This window comes from Mustela erminea, chromosome 10, assembly GCF_009829155.1.
Source record: "Mustela erminea isolate mMusErm1 chromosome 10, mMusErm1.Pri, whole genome shotgun sequence".
Taxonomy (NCBI): domain Eukaryota; kingdom Metazoa; phylum Chordata; class Mammalia; order Carnivora; family Mustelidae; genus Mustela; species Mustela erminea.
In genome coordinates this window covers 32541382-32561494 of record NC_045623.1, presented here as the reverse complement: position 1 = coordinate 32561494, position 20113 = coordinate 32541382, and the positions used below count along the sequence as shown (strand labels likewise).

General features: G+C 35.9%; 1 protein-coding gene across 19 annotated transcripts in view; it reads right to left on the bottom strand.

Moving 5' to 3' along the window:
• Positions 1-20113, bottom strand: part of HFM1 (helicase for meiosis 1) — a 125123-nt gene that overhangs the window by 67847 nt on the left and 37163 nt on the right. For all 19 annotated transcript variants that reach the window (XM_032361674.1, XM_032361680.1, XM_032361683.1 and 16 more), the window contains 9 exons: positions 10907-11107; positions 10735-10823; positions 7190-7233; positions 6981-7082; positions 6238-6383; positions 5199-5293; positions 4446-4579; positions 3609-3656; positions 114-194 (listed from right to left, as the gene is read on the bottom strand). In XM_032361674.1, coding sequence (XP_032217565.1) covers positions 114-194; positions 3609-3656; positions 4446-4579; positions 5199-5293; positions 6238-6383; positions 6981-7082; positions 7190-7233; positions 10735-10823; positions 10907-11107 — 940 coding nt within the window. The remainder of the gene's footprint in view (positions 1-113; positions 195-3608; positions 3657-4445; positions 4580-5198; positions 5294-6237; positions 6384-6980; positions 7083-7189; positions 7234-10734; positions 10824-10906; positions 11108-20113) is intronic.

Here is a 20113-nt window from a genome sequence, read left to right as displayed (position 1 = left end):
CAACTGAGATTATAATTTAATTTTAGTATCATCTAAATTTTAGTAGAACATATTTTAAAATTTAGTCTTATCCTTAAGCAATTATTAAATTTACTAACTAATGGAAAAATTACCTGTTGGTTTGAAATTAACATCTTCATCCATCCTTATCAAGTCCAGAGATGATAAATCATTCAGATTCTTCAAACATAATTCTGTCCAATAATAAGAAACATATTTTTATTTTAGTAAGATAAGGGAACAGCACAAAATAGAATTTATAATCAAACATGCTAAAGTCTGTTTCTCTATATTTGCTATGAGAAAACTGTAGTCCCTACTTAAGTGGTAAGGAAAAACTCATTAAATAAAAGAGCCAATGAACAGGCTAAAAGACTTTCTAATAGTAATAATAATACAAATTACCAAATAAGTGATGAAATAACATTTACAACTTGGAACTTTAAATTTTAAATGAGAAAATTTGCATTACCTCATTTAATTTAATTCTCATAATAACATAACAAGGTAGGTACTAATATTATTTCATACACAAGTTAGGAAATAAAGAAATAGAGAAGCTAGGTTACTTGCTCCAGGTGTATGTAACCACCCTGCTATTTGACTTCCAGTGTGGCGTGGTTTTCTTTTTCTTTTTCTTTTTTTAGCTTTCATCAAAGATACATACATACAAAATATAAAGAGTCAAATAGATCTACAAAGATTGTCCAAAAAAACACCAGTCTTTTCCCTCCTCTGAGTTTGCCACACTCTTGAGGCAACCACTTGTGACTACTTCAGCTGATGCTTTTAGTACTTAGTTCAGCATAATTAACATGTTACTATTGCTACCTGGAAGGAACCTCTGAACAGGAAGTAAGGCAAGTTCACCTCTCACTGACTGCTGAAGATCAGAGCAATTATAGTAGCCTGCTGCCCACTAGACTCCCATTGTTCCATGCTATAAGGCCCAGAAGACTGTAGGTAATTCAGATCTACGGAGTGGGAATGCCACAACATGTTCAATCTTTTTTTTTTTTTTTTAACATTTTATTTATTTATTTGACACAGAGAGAGAGAGAGAGAGAGAGATCACAAGTAGGTAGAGAAGCAGGCAGAGAGAAAGGGGGAAGCTGGCTCCCCACTGAGCAGAGAGCCCGATCTGGGGCTTGATCCCAGGACCCAGAGATCATGACCTGAGCCAAAGGCAGAGGCCTAACCCATGGAACCACTCAGGCACCCCCATCCTGTTCAATCTTAAATAGAGTAGCCACTCACAAAAACATAACCCTTAACATGCAAAATTCTTGAAGAAATACTTCAGTTTAAGCAACATTGCTTAGGCAGCTTGATAAACTTTTAAGTATTTGGTTAATAAGTAAGGCTTTTGAAGTCTTTGCTAATTTTCTTAATTACCCATGATTAACATGCAAGAAGTTAAACAGTCAAAGAAGATACTTACTATATTACATTACTGAGCACTAATCTAAGCTTTGGGTTTACAGCAGTAAGCAAGACATGGCTCCTTCTCTATAGAACTTATATTTTATGGAAGAAAGGAATCAGTACAGAATTTAATAATAAAGTTTCAGGCACTGAAATGTACTATGAAAGAAAATAAAGCAGAAAGAAAGGACCTAGAAAATAAGAATTTTTTAAAAAAAGATTTTATTTATTTATGTAACAGACAGAGATCACAAGTAGGCAGAGAAGCAGGCAGAGAGAGAGGAGGAAGCAGGTTCCCTGCTGAGCAGAGAGCCTGATGTGGGGCTCAATCCCAGGACCCTGGGATCATGACCTGAGCTGAAGGGAGAGGCTTTAACCCACTGAGCCACCCAGGTGCCCCGAAAATAAGAATTTTTAAAGGTTTTAAATTTTCATGTATTTTTTATATAAAGCTATGTAATATCTGATTTAGTAAGGATATGTTCATCCTAATTTTCAACATAAGCATATCACCTTTCCAACAAAAGGAAAATAGCAACAATATCGTGGAAATTGCTTTACCATCCTCTCTGAAGAGGTAGATTTAATTAAGGCAGTCCAGAAAGGCCTCTCTGAGGAGCTGATATTTGATCAAAGATTTGAGTGAAATGAAGGTGGAGACCACAAGTAAAAAATATGAGAAGTGTTCCAGGAATAAGGAATAGAGTGGAAGGACCGGATATGGAAACAAGCTTGGTGTATTTAAGGAACAGCAAGAGATCCAATTTATAAACAGTTGAGTAAAAGAGGTAGAAAGTAACAAGAAATGAAGCCAAGCAGGATGATACCAAAGAGGATTTGTGGGCTCTGGTGAAAGTTTGCATTTTATTCTAAGAGTGAGGAGGGAACTACTGGAGGATTAGGAGCAAGAAAGTATAACCAAATTTAGGAATGCTAAGGATCCTTCCTAAGAGATTTAAGGCAGACCTCCAGAGATACCAAAATATTAAATTCAGTTATATAATAAACTTGGCCATTCTTTATAATCAAAATCTAGTTATCTGATAATGACTAAAGATAAGGCAAATTTGAACTATGGTTCTGCTAATTTAACAAAAGTTAAATCATTACAATTATCAGAATGTAGCAAGACTATATTGGACTATCTTGGACTATCTGATTTCTTGTATGTATTTGATTATTATGATCAAAATATATGTTTTAAAAACTCCATTACAAAATTGGTCAGTAAATAAAGAATAATACAACTATTTTATATATCTGCTATATCTTCTCAATAGAACCATTATGAATATATGCTGTTGCTTATCACCTTGTTTCAACAATATATTTGTTCTTTAGTCAAGATAATTTTACTGCTTCATCCTTAACTCTGCATCTTAATATGTCATATGTGTATATCCAAGTAGAGAACAAATTAAAATTGGCTAAATATTTTCAGGCCTACAGTTTACAATACGAGTGCTCCTCCATATATGCATGTCTACTTCTTTATCTTTTTTTTTTTCCCCCTTCAAGTTATCTTTGTACCACCCAGTGTGAGGCTCTGGGCCTCAAACTCACAGCCCCAAGATCAAGAGTTGCATTCTCTACGAACTGAGACAGTGAGGTATCCCAAAATTGGCTAAATATTTTTGGTGGATCTAAATTTTTTCTTTCACTGAAAGAGAATCTCAATACAAAGAAGAGCTAATACTTTCTAACCCTAATAAAGGCTCAAGAATTTTTTGATATTTGAAATGGCAGGTAATCAAGTATTAATTAACTGAAAAATTAAGCTTGGATTTGATGGGAATACATCATTAGTGCAGGTAAGGATAAGAAGAAGCCCATAATCAAGGTAGGCTTATATATTCAATTAAAATTAAACTAGAAAATGAAGAGTTGTATATCCATGGGCAATATTTTCAAAGATGAGGGTTATTTTCAAATAAAAACAAAGTTAACATTATATAAAGGAAGACATTCTGATAGAATCAATAAATTCATTAACTCAGAAAAAAAGTACATGTGCTAAAACTTTATTTGCATGTGAAAAAGAAATACTTCATATATTTTTTTCTGGAAACAAGTTTACATTTTAAAAAAAATAATTTACCAAAGAGTATTCTTACTTTCACACTAACTTATTTTTTCATTAAAATTTATAAAATATAATTTTTTTACAAGGAAATGCATCTAACCTTGTAATTTTGCTTCAATTCCATCTTTGTTCAATCCAGATGCAAAACCTATAAAAGTTATGAAAATTCACAAAAAGTTAAAATAGAAAGGACTTAACTCATATTTATAGGCCCAAGTTAATTAGAAAAGAGTAATCTAACTTAATCTTAAATAGGGGGAAAAATAGCTTAATAAGTTAAAACAAGGCTTACCTATCTATAGAAAATAACCACTGTTGTAAACAATTGGTTATCTTTTGCTTTTTTATTGTATAACTATGACCATGCATACTGTATTTTTTTTCCCTTGGAGAGCTTAACGTTTTGAACCTTTAAGTTTTGAACCTGTGTGCATTCGAATAAAACTGCAACAAATCAGGTTTTAATTTGATATTCAGCAATTCCAAGTATTTTTACTTTATAACATGTACCATTATGAAAGAACCTTCTAGAAGCAACATAACCAGATGTGTGTTAGCTTTAGAAGCAGGATGCACATTCCAGCAGCAACAGCAGTACTATATACTTTGATCTGAACACAAGTTCAGAAAAAATTCAAGAATCCTTTTACTTTAAAAAAATAATTTTAGGTATTTTTATTATTTTTATTCAAGTTAATTTTTTTCTAAAAGGTCTATATTTAATGGTGCCAATTTCAAACCTTATTAAAAGACTAGAAGTAAAACAGACAAAGGTTTCTCACATTTTTCTACTCTTGTTGCTAATGTACTTCTGAATGTTATTACTTTTTATTTCTGTTACCTATTACTGTCTATAATCTATTCTGTGACTTAAAAGTATAAAAATAGACTCAACTGGCTTGAAAAATTTACTACTTTTTCAAATCAAAGTACAAACCATAATGAGATGGATTTTTCAAGGCTCTGATATAAAGCAAAGTTGATCGTATCCATTCCAAAGCAATATTCACATCTGTGATAGTATGTAACACTATCTCTGCATTTAAATGTTCAACAAGATGTCTGTGTAAACTAATAGGAAAAAAAAAAACCTTTGTATTAGTAATATGTATTTTAATGCCATAACCTTACCTTTTTAAACTGCAATAATATTTTGAATAATTCAATAATTAAACATAATTAAAGAATATACTCATTGTTATATTAATTCATGAAAAATAACTTTCAAAAATATATAAGAAAATCATACAAAAAAATCAGTTCAACTGTTAAAAAATTATAGACTTTTCTCTATCTCATGGCTCCAGAAGACATTATTACTTAAAAAGAGTAGAGACTGAATATTCTCTCAGAGTATTACAATCATATACTTTACTAAAGGTTCCAGATTGTCTATCTATTATTAAACAAATTTTAAAGATGTAAAAAGATGTGAAAATTACAGTCTTATTACTAATTTGGCCTTTTATAACAAGGATACATACTACCACATGCTAGGAAACTAGTGAATAAAAATATTACACTGTCCTTTTTAACTCTTAGCTTCTTAAAAGGACACAAACTTTCTGCTTAGATTATTGAAAAGTTTTAAGACAATGGTCTTAGACAATCTAATCAAATTTGCTTTTAATATGTGAATAGGAAAAATGTTAGCGGTATTAACAACATTTTAGAGTATTTTTTGTATTACCTGCTTTCTATAGTGTCACTACAAGCTAACATCTGAATATATTTCTCTTTTGTACTTAACCGAGTCATAATAACTGCAGTAGCTGTAGTGTCAAACTGGAAAAAAAAAATAAAATAAACACACACACATACAGAGAAATGTAGTAAAAAGAGTACATGTTGGTACCAGTCCTCTTTAAGAATTCATAAATTTCATTTTATATTAAGCAGTGCCTGTCTTAAACAACAGGTCAAAAACGCCTTAAAAATGTTTCTGAATTTGAATGTTCACTGAAAATTTAATTTAAAACCTTCCAAGAGTATAGATGTAAAAATATTATTTTAGTTTCAATGTAACATAATTTTGGTAACAGTAAAATCAAAACAAACTTAGGCAACTGGATAAAAGTTCTAAGATTTGGTGTAGTTTACATATAACCTAACTGATCTTATAAAAACTATGATTTATATAATATAATATTTTGACATTCTTTGAAAAGATATTCTTCCTAAATATTCCCCTATTAACTATAAGAATGACTTCTTTATTTAAATATTTGCTAGAGTAGGACATGTTTCTTAAAGTATATAGGCTAGTTTTTAATTGTCACAATACCTGGGGACCGCTATTGGCATTTTGCCTTAAGACCTGGGGATGCTACACATTCTGCAATGTATGACAGTCCTAAACAATGAAAAATTGTCCCATCTAAAATGTGAATAGCATCCTCCTTCAGAACAAAAAACAAAAACCGAAAAAACCTCAAAAAAAAAAACCAAAAACAAAAAACAAAAACCCACCTTTGATAGTATATACACATTCATCAACCAAACCAATAGCCTAGGGAAACTCAGAGGGCACAGAGGCAGCATCTTTCCTTCAGTGAGATTCATTTTATTTCTATGTCTCCATTAAAGCAGATTTTCTATTGCACTTAATTTTAAACCTAATCTGAATGTGAAATGCTGATCTGTTTAACAAAAAGTACACAAAAAACAAAAAACAGTTTTTGCTTACCTTATTTTAAAACAAGTTACAAAAATAAAATATTGTCACTTACTTGAGGTCGACCAGCTCTACCAATCATCTGCAGAATATCTGTTTCACTGTATTCTTCAAACATTCCTCCAACATAATGCATCGTAGATTTTATAATTACTAGGTGAGCAGGCAAATTTACTCCCATAGCTAAAGTACTGGTAGTAACTGTATCAGATTAAGAAATAATAGTTTCAGGCCATAATAACTCTATTGCTTCAGTAGAGATCTTCTTATAAAATATATATTCTTATAAATATAATAAAAACTCATACATAGGGAATTTAGGAAAAACAAAAAGGAAAAGAACATCACTATGTAAACTAACACGTCTTAAAATTAAAAAATTATTGGGGCACCTGGGTGGCTCAGTGGGGTAAGCCTCTGCCTTTGGCTCAGGTCATGGTCTCAGGGTCCTGGGATTGAGCCCTGCGTCGGGCTCTCTGCTCGGCAAGGAGCCTGTTTCCCCCTCTTTTTTTGCCTGCCTCTCTGCCTACTTGTGATCCCTCTCTCTGTCAAATAAATAAATAATCTTAAAAAAAAAACCAAAAAACTATTAAATTCTTACTCTTCAGGTAGCACTATTCAATAGCATGATAACCAAAACTGCCAGAGTTTACTGCAAAATGTGTAAGTATGGGTAATTACATAATTTTAGATTCTTAGAAGAAAAGCAGAAATAAGTCAGAATACTCGAGCTTTTTTTTTTCTCTTAACAGTTTTCCAAAATATCTTATAATAGGCACAAGAATATGTTTTACTTACAAAGAACTGGTAGATCTCCAACAGTGAAAGCTCCTTCAACTAATTTTCTATCTGACAGCTCCATACCAGCATGATGATAAGCAACACCATGTATTAAGATATCTATAATAGAAATGTATCATCTGTTATATGCTGTTAACATTTCATCCATAATTGACTCCTTTTACGTATGGCTGAAAATCCTATTCAGAAATAATCTCTAAACTTACCTCTCAGTTTCAAATCTCTTATGGAATATGCACACTTCTGTAACCTATTTTAAAAATACCATAAAATTATTAAGAGTTATCCCCATTAACATAAAAGCGTAGTTTATTAATCATTTTGAAGCTACAGATATTAGAATATTTTCACAATACCATTGTTCAAAAATCACCTTTCATATTCAGAAGTCCCTAAATTTACAACTCAGCAAAACAAGAAACAAGTTAAAAATGGGCAAACGACCTAAATAAACATTTTTCCAGTAAATTTATACAAATGGCCAACAATACATGAAAAGATGTTCCACATTACTAATCATCAGGGATAAATGAAGTCAAAATTACCTCACAGCTGTTAGAATGGCTAGTATGAAAATGACAAGAAGTAACAAATGCTGGTGAGGATGCAGAGAAAAGAGAGCCCTTGTGCACTGTTGGTGGGAATAGTAAACTAATATGGACCACTATGGAAAACAATATTAAGATTCCTCAAAAAATTAAAAATAGAACTATCACATTATCGAGCAATTCCACTTCTGGATTATATCCAAAAGAAACAGAATCAGTATCTCAAAGAGATATCTGTACTCCTAGGTTGGTTGCAAAATTATTCAGAATAGCCAACATATATAAACATATATAAGCCAACATATATAAACATATATGTGTCTGAGACAGATGAATAGATAAAGAACATCTGATACACACAACTACACATACACACACACAAACACACACAATGGAATATTATTCAGTCTTTAAAAAAAAAGGAAATTCTGCCTTTTTCAACATGGATGAAGTTAGCAGCCATGTTGCTAAGTGAAATTAGCCAAAATGGTAATAATATGGTAATATGATAGTCAATTATCATGTTATCCCACCCTTGATTAAGAAACTGAAACTGGGGCACCTGGGTGGCTCAGTGGTTTAAAGCCTCTGCCTTCGGCTCAGGTCATGATCTCAGGGTCCTGGGATCGAGGCCCGCATCGCGCTTTCTGCTCGGTAGGGAGCCTGCTTCCCCCTCTCTCTCTATCTGCCTCTCTGACTACTTGTGATTTCTGTCTGTCAAATAAATAAATAAATAAAATCTTAAAAAAAAAAAAGAAACTGAAACTAAAAAAGTAATGTGCCCGATGGTACACGGCTAAAAAAGTGGCAGCACTGAATTCCAAATCATGGTCCCTCACTTCACACTGTTTCTGTCCTTTTTCTTTTTTAAGACTGATTTCTTTATTTGAGAGAGAGAACAGTGGGGAATGGGCAGGAGAGAGGGAGAATCCTAAATCCTAAACAGACTCAGAGCCTGACAGGGGCTCCATCCCACGACCCTGAGATCAAGACCTGAGCCAGAACCAAGAGTCAGTTGCTCAACAGCCTGCACCACTCAGAGTGTTACTAACACCAACATTTATTTCTAATACCAACATTTCATTCCTGGAAAATCAGGAATAAAAAAGGGGGGTGGAGGGGGGGAGGGAGAGACAAAGAGTGAAGAATGAAATGAAAGACGAGAAATTTTCCTTGAGTAACTAGGTAAAGAGTGGGAAGTAAGAAAAGGAGAAATATGATATATGCTTCTTTATAAGAAAATGATTATCTAAAACAAAATTAGCTAAGTTGGGTGCAGCAGACAACAGGGGAAAAGGGAGAGGATGGAATGGAAATTAGTTTCAAGGCTGCATGCAGATTACCTATTTCAGTTTCTCACTCTTACAGATAGATTCGGGTTCAAATGCTAATTATTAAGTATTCATCTTAGGAAGTTATATAATTAATTCTATATGAATGATGCTATTATTACACAAAGAATTCTATCAATTTTTATTAAAATTTTCTTCAGAGTTAGTTTTTGAGCAAGAAAGTAAGGCTCATTGCTTGACAACCACATCTGCTTCTGGCTAAAAGTCACATGGCCCAACTAGATCAACTAGCTTATTCACCCAAGTAGAAGGTCCCAAATTACTCATTGCTACTTACTGTCTCCTCCCCCTATAACTATACTTTTTTTTAAATTCCAGTTCATGTTTATACTATTACTATTTTCATAATGATCTGGTAAATTGATTTTTGAAACCCCATTTTTGCTAAAATCATTTAGAAAATTAATAATCAAGAATGTTAAAAAACCAAGTCCAGCTGGTATAGAAACTATTAATTGCAATTTAATTATAGAAAAGGATTTTGCCAGCAAAATGACCTAATGGATGCATACATTTTCCCAATATGCTTGATCATTGCCTTAAGTAGCCAAGAAGTTTTCTGGATTAAAACCAAAGTCTCAGACCAGGTGATTAAAATAGAAACTTTAAAAAAAGGCTTAGGAAACATTCTCATTACAAGAATACTACCAATTAACTTCCTGAAGTTAACTAAGACATTCCAAAATACAGAAATATTTTGTTATTTGAATGCATTATACAACAGAAGAAGTATTTAATAAAAAGCTAAAGAAACCAGAGTACAAAATAGCTGAACATGTTAGATTTAGAAACTTTGGTTACAGAATCTGGGGCTTGATGGGCACAAAAAAGTCTTGTAGGAGTTGCTAGAACATGAGTGGTCAAAGGAGAATTGAGTCTCTTTTCCTGGTCTACACCAACTCAAAATGGCATCCCATTCATTTTCATTCAATATATCCAAAATAGAAGCATGGTTCTCTCAAACCAACTCCTCTTCCAGTGTTTCCCCATCTTAGTTATACATCACTCCCTGGTTGTTCATGCCACGTTTATCACTGACATCTCCCTCACCTTCCTCCACATAGGAAATCAATTACCAAGTCCTATTTATTTTTACTTCTAATTATATCTCAAATATGTCATTTTATCTCCATCAACACTGTCACCTCCTTAGTTCAAATCACTATTAGTTTCCAATAGTCTGAAATGCTCATACATATGCAACTGGAGATGTCAGTTAGGCACAGACTATAAACTACAGTTCAGAATGGAGCTATAAATTTAGGAACTGACAGACATCTATAAATACGAGCATACATATATTCTTTGAACCCATGTGATAGACACAAATACCCAGGAGTGTGGAATTAGAAAGAATGAACCTTGGATAGAACCTCCAGAATGCCAACCTTTCAGAGCTGCATAGAAGAGGATTGAGAATCAGCAAAGTAGGAAGAAATTTGGTAGAGGATGATCACGGAAGCATAGAGTCCAGAATTTTGAAGTAAGGTGGGAGGGATCAAATGTATTAGAGGCTCCTGAGAGATCAACAGCAAGATTAGCTTTAGTGAAAGATTACAATAGATACCAAATTCAAAGTGGATTTTAAAAAAAAAATGAAGACAGCAGTATGAATAATCTTTCAAGAAACTGGCTAAGAAATAAAGAAGATAGGATCAGAGTGTCACTAAGATTCACTCTCTCACTTAATCTTCCAAATTGTTCTTATTCTTAATTTATACCTGAGGAAACTGAGGCTTAGAGAGGCTGATTAACTTGAAAAGGTGAAATAACAAACCCAGTTTTCTCATCTCACCTAGATAATCCCTAAAAGTCTTCCCATCTCCAATAACAAAAAAAGAGAAAATGTACCTCTGTTTCTGTTCCACAGCCATGATAAATTTAGCATCTTTCACAAGAACAGAAGCAGCCTGTTGTACACCTTTCCTTGTTGCACAAAACTGAAAATAAATGAATAATTCTTGGATTGATCATATTAAAAACTGAACATTACAATCAAAAATAAGCAACTAGCAATCTATACCACAAGTGCGGGTTTCTGATCAGAGTATGTTTGTATAACACTGGCAATTTTGTAGTTGAGGGTTAAATCAAACTTAAATTCAGTTTGGTTATTTCTGCAGGGGAATCCAAGAACCACTTTACGAAGTTTCACCGGCCTATGTCTCTCATCCATTTTCAGGCATATCGCAGGTCTTTCACCATCTGAAAGCCATTCTGCAATCTTTAAATGACAGAAACATATATTAAAAGTTCTTTCTGGTCAAGTTTTATGGCTAAACAACGCAATAACAGACCACTTTTAAAGACAAGGTATAAAAATAGTTAAGCTGTCTTTTTCAGTATTACATGAAATTTCAGTGATACTATTCTATTTACATATTGGTAAATATTATTGGTAACAGTATTTTAAGATTATTCCCACCTTTCAATATGCTAAACTCCCAATTAATTATTATTATTTTGTTTTATTTTCCTTCTCAAGAGTCCAAAATAAAATTAAAATTGATTTTGGCAGAGAAACTGAATTTCTCACTATCATTATTAACCTTCCTATTTTTCAGAACTATGCCTAGATATGTATGACAGCTCTTTTGAGCTGTGCTAAATAATAGCCAAGGAGTAGCAAAGTAATGGTTGGCTTAGATTAGCAAGGGTTGACAATTTTTAAACAAAGAGCAAATAAATGTTTAAGAGATAATAGTGCTGAAAGTACATTTCAGACTCAATGCCTGAGTCATTTGTTAATTTCTGAAGCTGTGGTGAGCAATCCTTATCTTCATATAACCTGGTTGGTAATTGGGCTTTATGCCTGCTCTGAAACTGACCACTGCTTTGACAGGAAGATGGATTAATGAGTTTTAGTTGCAGGAGAAAGAAATATTAAAACATTTCAAGGTTAACGTGTATGTAAATAAGGTCACACAAGAATTTAATTTGCAAGGAGCAGAAGGCCAAGGGTGAAGACCCTAATTTAGGAGAAAATTGACAAAGAGGATTTGTACAAAGAGACAGGAAAGTAGCATACACAGATGTGGTGATTATCACAAAGGGCAAAAGAATTTCAAGAATTACAGGGTACTGATATTTAACAACTGCTTACAAATCAATTAAAGTTTATTATCCCAATGTGAAAAAAGGGTAAAGAACAGGGGAGAGACAAGATGGCAGAGGAGTAGCAGCCTGAAATGACATCAGAACCCAGGAGTTCAGTTAGACAGGTATCAAACCACACCTACAAACTCAACAGGAGATAGAAGAGAAGAGGAGCAGCAATTCTAAGAACAGAAAATTGACCACTTTCTGAAAGGTAGGACGAGTGGAGAAGTGAATCTGAAGTGATGGAAGATTGACTGTGGGGGGAGGGGCTGGCTCCCGGCAAGTGGTGGAGCAAGGGAGCACAAAATCAGAACTTTAGAAGTCTTGCTCCACTGAGGGACATCGCTCCAGAGGCCAAGCAGGTGTGGAGCGCTCGTGGGGACAGTGTGATCTCAGGTCCCATGGGGTCACAGAAAGGTCAGGGGTATCTGAGTGTGGCAGAGCTCCCAGGTATCAGAGCAGGGAAACCAACTACAGAGACAGAGCCAAAGAATGAGCCTTCAGATCAGGGTTACCTTAAACCATGATCCAAAGCACTGTCAGACCACTGCTCTTCGAGCAGGAATCCCACAAGGGGCAGATCCAGGGAGGCTTAACTTCCTGCTCTGGGAGGAGCAGTGTGGCAGGAATCTGCTGGGTTTGGAGACTCCAAATAGGGTCATGTGCCAGAGACAGAAATGCTCAGTCACAGGCCAAGTGAGCTTGGAGTGCAGCTGGTGACCAGGGAGACAGGAGTATTGACTGCTTATCTCTGAGGGCCACTGAGTAGTGGGGTCCCGGGCCCTCACCTCCTCCAGGCAGATATTGGGAGGCCACCATTTTCATTCTCGTCCTCCAAAGCTCTACAGAAAGCATTCAGGGAAAAAAAGCTCCAAGAGTGAACCTAAGCAGATTACTTAGCCCGGTCCCTGGCCAGGGCAGTACAATTTCACCTCAGGCAAAGACATTTAAGAATCACTACAACAGGCCCCTCACAAAGAAGATCAGCAAAACATCCAGCCAAGACCAAGCTCGCCTATTGAGGAGAAGAGCAGAACTCCAGAGCTAGGGGAAAGCAACACATAGAATTCATGGCTTTTTCACCATGATCCATTAGTCTTGCAAAGTTAAATGTTTTTTAATTGTATTTTTTCTTATTCTATTTTTTAAATTTTTCCTCTTTCCTCTTTCAATGTTTTCTAACTAGTTTGTCTTAATAATACCTTTCTTAAAAAAATCATTTTAAACATTCATTGTTATAGTCATATTTATCCCTTCATTGTATTTAACCTTATTTTTGCATACATATAGGTGTTTTTTTTTTTTCCTAAAAAATTTTGGGATACAATTTCTTCTAATAGATCAAAATATACCCTAATCTAGCACATGACTTTGTTCTAGTCTCCAGCCTAAGCACAATCCCTCCTCTTTTTTTTTTTCCAACCAACTTATCAATTCCTTTTTTAGAATTCTTTTTTAAATTTTCATCTTTATAGTCATATTTCATCTCCTAGTCATGTTTACCCTTATTTTTGTATATAAGTTTTTCTTTCTTTAAAATTTTGGGAGGTAGTTTCTTCTAAGAGACCAAAATACACCCCAAATCAAGTGCATGGCTCTGTTCTATTCACCAGTCTAATATATATATGTATATATATAATTTTTTATTTTTTTATTTTTATTTCTTTTTTCCCCCCTTTCTTCTCCCCTGGTTTTGGGTCTTTTCTGATTTGGTTAGCATACTTTTTTATGAGGTCTTTGCCACCTTTTAGTACATATTCTCTCATTCACACATTCTTATCTGGATAAAATGACAAGGCAGAAAAACTCACCACAAAAAAAAAACAAGAGGCAGTACCGATGGCTAGGGACCTAATCAATACAGACATTGGAATATGTCAGAACTACAGTTCAGAACGACAATTCTCAAGGTGCTAGCTGGGCTCGAAAAAGGCATGGAAGATATTAGAGAAACCCTGTCTGGAGAAATAAAAGCCCTTTCTAGAGAAATAAAAGAACTAAAATCTAACCAAGCTGAAATCAGAAAGCTATTAATGAGGTGCAATCAAAAATGGAGGCTCTTACTGCTAGGATAAATTAGGCAAAAGAGAGAATTAGTGATATAGAAGATCAAGTGATAGAGAATAAAGAAGCTGAGCAAAAGAGAGACAAACAACTACTGGACCCGAGGGGAGAATTCGAGAGATAAGTGATACCATAAAACAAAACAATATTAGAATAATTGGGATTCCAGAAGAAGAAGTAAGAGAGAGGGGGCAGAAGGCATATTGCAGTGAGTTATAGTAGAGAATTTCCCTAATATGGCTAAGGGAACAAGCATCAAAACCCAGGAAGCACAGAGAATCCCCCCCTTAAAATCAATAAAAATAGGTCTGAACACCATCATCAAATAGTAAAACTTACAAGTCTTAGTGACAAAGAGAAAATCCTGAAAGCAGCGGGGGACAAGAAGTCTGTATCAGTAGAAATATTAGACTGACAGCAGACTTATCCAGAGAGACCTTACAGGCCAGAAACAACTGGCATGATATATTCAGAGCACTAAATGAGAAAAATATGCAGCCAAGAATACTATACCCAGCTAGGCTATCACTGAAAATAGAAGGAGAGATAAAAAAGCTTCCAGGACAAACAAAAATTAAAAGAATTTGCAAACACCAAACTAACCCTACAGAAAATATTGAAAGGGGTCCTCTAAGCAAAGAGAGAGCCTAAAAATAGTAGACCAGAAAGGAAGAGAGACAATATACAGTAACAGTCACCTTACAGGCAATACAATGGCATTAAATTCATATCTTTCAATAGTTACCCTGAATGTAAATGGGCTAAATGCCCCAATCAAAAGACACAGGGTATCAGAAGGAATAAAAAAAAACCAGAACCCATCAATGTGCTATCTACAAGAAACTCATTTTAGATCCAAAGACACCTCCAGATTTAAGGTGAGGGGGTAGAAAACAATTTACCATGCCAATGGACATCAAAAGAAAGCTAGGGTGGCAATCCTTATAACAGATAAATTAGATTTTAAGCCAAAGACTTTAATAAGAAATCAGGAAGGACACTATATCATACTTAAAGGGTCTTCCCAACAAGAAGATCTAACAATTTTAAATATCTATGCCCAAACATAGGAGCAGCCAACTATATAAACCAATTAATAACAAAATCAAAAAAACACATCAACAATAATACAATAATAGTAGGGGACTTTAACACCCCCCTCACTGAAATGGACAGATGATCCAAGCAAAAGATCAACAAGGAAATAAAGGTCTTAAAGGACACACTAGACAAGATGGACATCACAGATATATTCAGAACATTCCATCCCAAAGCAACAGAATACACAATTTTTCTCTAGTGAACATGGAACATTCTCCAGAATAGATCACATCCTGGATCACAAATCAGGTCTCAGCCCATACCAAAAGATTGGCATCATTCCCTGCATATTTTCAGACCACAATGCTCTGAAGTTAGAACTCAATTACAAGAGAAAGTTGGAAAGAACTCAAATACATAGAGACTAAAAAGCATCCTACTAAAGAATGAATGGGTCAACAAGTAAATTAAAGAATTCAAAAAATTCATGGAAACAAACGAAAATGAAAATACAACTGTTCAAAATCTGCGGGACAGAGCAAAGGCAGTCCTGAGAGGAAAATATATAGCCGTTCTCAATAAAATATATAGGACTTTCTCAATAAACAAGAAAGGTCTCAAGTACACAACCTAACCCTACACCTAAAGGAGCTGGAGAAAGAACAGCAAAGAAACCCTAAACCCAGCAGGAGAAGAGAAATAATAAAGAGAGTAGAAATCAACAAAATCGAAACCAAAAGAACAGTTGAACAAATCAATGAAACTAGGAGCTGGTTCTTTGAAAGAATTAATAAGATTGATAAACCCCTAGCCAGACTTATCAAAAAGAAAAGAGAAAGAACCCAAATAAATAAAATCATGAATGAAAAAGGAGAGATCACAACCAACACCAAACAAATATAATCACGAGAACATATTATGAGCAAATATATGCCAGTAAATTTGACAATCTGGAAGAAATGGGTGCTTTCCTAGAGATGCATAAACTACCAAAACTGAACCAGGAAGATATAGAAAACCTGAAAAACCCATTACCGGTAAGGAGACTGAACAGTCATCAAAAATCTCCCAACCTGGGGCACCTGGGTGGCTCAGTGGGTTAAGCCTCTGCCTTCAGCTCAGGTCATGATCTCAGGATCCTGGGATCGAGTCCCGCATCAGGCTCTCTGCTCAGCAGGAAGCGTGCTAGAAGTCCTAGCCTCAGCAATCAGACAACAAAAAGAAATAAAAGGCATCCAAATTGGCAAAGAAGAAGTCAAACTCTCACTCTTTGCACGTGTTATGATACTTTATGTGGGAAACCCAAAAGACTCCACTCCAAAACTGCTAGAACTCATACAGGAGTTCAGTAAAGTGTCAGGATATAAAATCAATGCACAGAAATCAGCTGCATTTCAATACACCAACAGCAAGACAGAAGAAAGAGAAATTAAGGAGTCAATCCCATTTACGACTGCACCCAAAACCTTTAGATACCTAGGAAGAAAAGTTGCCAAAGAGGCAACTGTAAAGTACTCATGAAAGAAACTGAGGAAGACACAAAAAAATGGAAAAATGTTCCATGCTCATGGACTGGAAGAACAAATATTGTGAAAATGTCTATGCTACCTAAAGCAATCTACACATTTAATGCAATCCCTATCAAAATACCATCAATTTTTTTTCAAAGAAATGGAACAAATAATCCTAAAATTTATATGGAACCAGAAAAGACCCAAATAGCCAGAGGAATATTGAAAAAGAAAGACAAAGTTGGTGGCATCACAATTCCAGACTTCAAGCTCTATTACAAGGCTGTAATCATCAAGACAGTGTGGTACTGGCAGAAAAACAGACGCAGAGATCAATGGAATAGAACAGAGAGCCCAGAAATAGACCCTCAACTCTATGGTCAACTAATCTTTGACAAAGCAGGAAAGAATGTCCAGTGGAAAAAAGACAGTCTCTTCAACAAATGGTGTTGGGAAAACTGGGACAGCCACATGAAGAAGAATGAAAGTGGACCATTTCCTTACACCACACACAAAAACAGATTCAAAATGGAGGAAAAACCTCAATGTGAAACAGGAATCCATCAAAATCCTTGAGGAGAACACAGGCAGCAACCTCTTCAACCTCAGCCACAGCAACTTCTTCCTAAAAACATCATCAAAGGCAAGGGAAGCAAGGGCAAAAATGAACTACTAGGACTTCATCAAGATAAAAAGCTTTTTTGCACACCAAGGGAAAGAGTCAACAAAACCAAAAGACAACTGACAGAATGGGAGAAGATACTTGCAAATGACATATCAGATAAAGGACTAGTATCCAAAATCTGTAAAGACCTTCTCAAACTCAACACCCAAAGAACAAATAATCTAAACAAGAAATGGGCAGAGGACATGAACACACATTTCTGCAAAGAAGACATCCAGATGGCCAACAGACACATGAAAAAGTGCTCCACATCACTCGGCATCAGGGAAATACAAATCAAAACCACAGTGAGATACCACCTCACACCAGTCAGAATGGCTAAAATTAACAAGTAAGGAAATGACAGGTGTTGGCGAGGATGTGGAGAAAGGGGAACCCTCCTACACTGTTGGTGGGAGTGCAAGCTGGTGCAGCCACTGTGGAAAACAGTATGGAGGTTCCTCAAAAAGTTGAAAATAGAGTTACCCTATGACCCAGCAATCGCACTACTGGGTATTTACCCTAAAGATACAAATGTAGTGATCCAAAAGGGCATGTGCACCCTAATGTTATAGCAGCAATGTCCACAACAGCCAAACTCTGGAAATAACTGAGATGTCCATCAACAGATGAATGGATAATGTGGTATATGTATATGTAATGGAATACTATGCAGCCATCAAAAGACATGAAATCTTGCCATTTGCAATGACATGGATGGAACTAGAGGGTATTGTGCTAAGCTAAATAAATCAATCAGAGAAAGACAATTATCATATCATCTCCCTGATATGACAAATTGCTGAGGCAGAGTTGGAGGTTTGCGGGGTAGGGAAGGCAAAAATGAAACAAGATGGGACTGGAAGGGAGACATACCATAAAATACTCTTAATCTCAGGAAACAAACTGAGGGTTGCTAGGGGTTGGGAGGGTTAGGGATATGGTGGTTGGGTTATGGACATTGGGGAGGGTATGTGATATGGTGAATGGGGTGAAGTGTATAAGCCTATACTCCTTATAATAATAAGGAGCATAATAATAATACATTATATGTTAATAAAAATAATTTTTAAAAAGGGTAAAGAACATGACCTAACAAGGTACGAAGAATTTACTTCAACGTGATACCCCCAGCTTTGGTTTTCTTTTTCAACATTTACCTGGCAATTCAGGGTCTTTTCTGGCTCCACACAAATTTTACAATTATTTGTTCCAGCTCTTTTAAAAATGTCATTGGTATTTTGATTGGAATGGTGTTGAGAAGTATAGATTGCTCTGGGCAGCATAGACATTTTAACACTGTTTATTCTTCCAATCATGAGCATAGACTGTTTTTCCACCTTTTGATGTCTTCAATTTCTTTTGTAAGTGTTCTGTAGTTTCTAGAGTATAGAACCTTTACCTCTTAGGTTGGGTTTATTCCAAGGTATCTTTCAGTTTTTGGTGTTATTTTAAATGAAACTGGTTCCCTAATTTCTCTTTCTACAGTTAGATTGTTAGCGTACAGTAAAGCAACTGATTTCTGTGCATTGATTTTGTATCCTGCCACATTACTGAATTGCTGTATGAGTTCTAGCAATTTGGGGGTGAAGTCTTTTGGGTTTTCCACATAAAGTATCAGATTGCCTGATTCAAGCTATATTACAAAGCTGTGATCACCAAGACAGTGTGATACTGGCACAAAAACAGATACACAGATCAATGGAACAGAATGGAGAGCCCAGATATGAATCCTCAACTCTATGGTCAACTAATCCTCAACAAAGCAGGACAAAATATCCAATGGAGAAAAGACAGTCTCTTAAATAAATGGTGCTGGAAAAACTGGACAGTGTCGGTGCCCGAGAGGCTTGTAGCGCATGCGCGGTGATGCTTCTGGGCTCCGCCGTGCCCGCTCGCTGCCTCGGCTGCCACTACCTCAAGCCGTCGCCGCCGCCGGGTGGCAACGGTGCGGAGCTGCTCCGGCTGGGCCCGCGGGGGGCCCCGGGCGCCGCACGACTTTTTCGGTGCCCGAAAGTAAACACACCATTAAGATGGCGGCTGGATCGAGCCAGTAGGCGGAACTTAGGATTTTGTATCTATGTGGCTGCGAGTGATTGGTTGTGCAACCTTGGTATTTATAGACATGCACGGGCGGGGGAGAGGGAGATCCCAACAGCTACGCAGAAATAAAGCTTGCTTTGCTGAGGTCTCCTGGTCGTTCTTGCTGGCGAGAGCGACAAGTGGTGCTGAAACCCGGGAAACCCGAAACCTACACCGAGGAGTTCTCAGTGAACGCAACGATCCAGTAAGTGTGCACAAAATTTCAGATAAGAAAGTTCCTAAGTATAGGACGAGAAGTGAGAAAGTTCCTAAGTATAGGACGAGAAGTAAAAGGGTTCCTAGGCATAGGACAAGAAATAATGGGATCAAAGTTTACTAAGATGGGAGGATTACTGACGGAGGTGCTTAAGGCTAACGGCACTCCGCTAGACTCTAACCATGAAACGGTTAAAAATGTTATCGAGGAGCAGGTCAGAGAAGCCTCTAAGGCAGGATCTAGCAGAGGGGGAGAAAATTCAGAGGAGAGCTCCTCTGAAGATGAGCTTGGGGAAGCCATGACACACTTAAAATTAAAAGAGGAAGTCCCTAACGAACCTTTAAAGGGAAAGACATACAAAGAATCCGGGAAAAAATATGACTCCCTAGCGCCCTCTGTCAGAAGGTCAAGAATTCCTACCCCTGAATGTAGGCCTATAGCGCCACCTGCAGAATGGCCGCCACCATATAACACTTCATGCTCCCAAGGGGCATGCGGTTGTCCAGAATGTAGAAATGAAGGATGGAGGGACATTACGGACTTTACTAAACC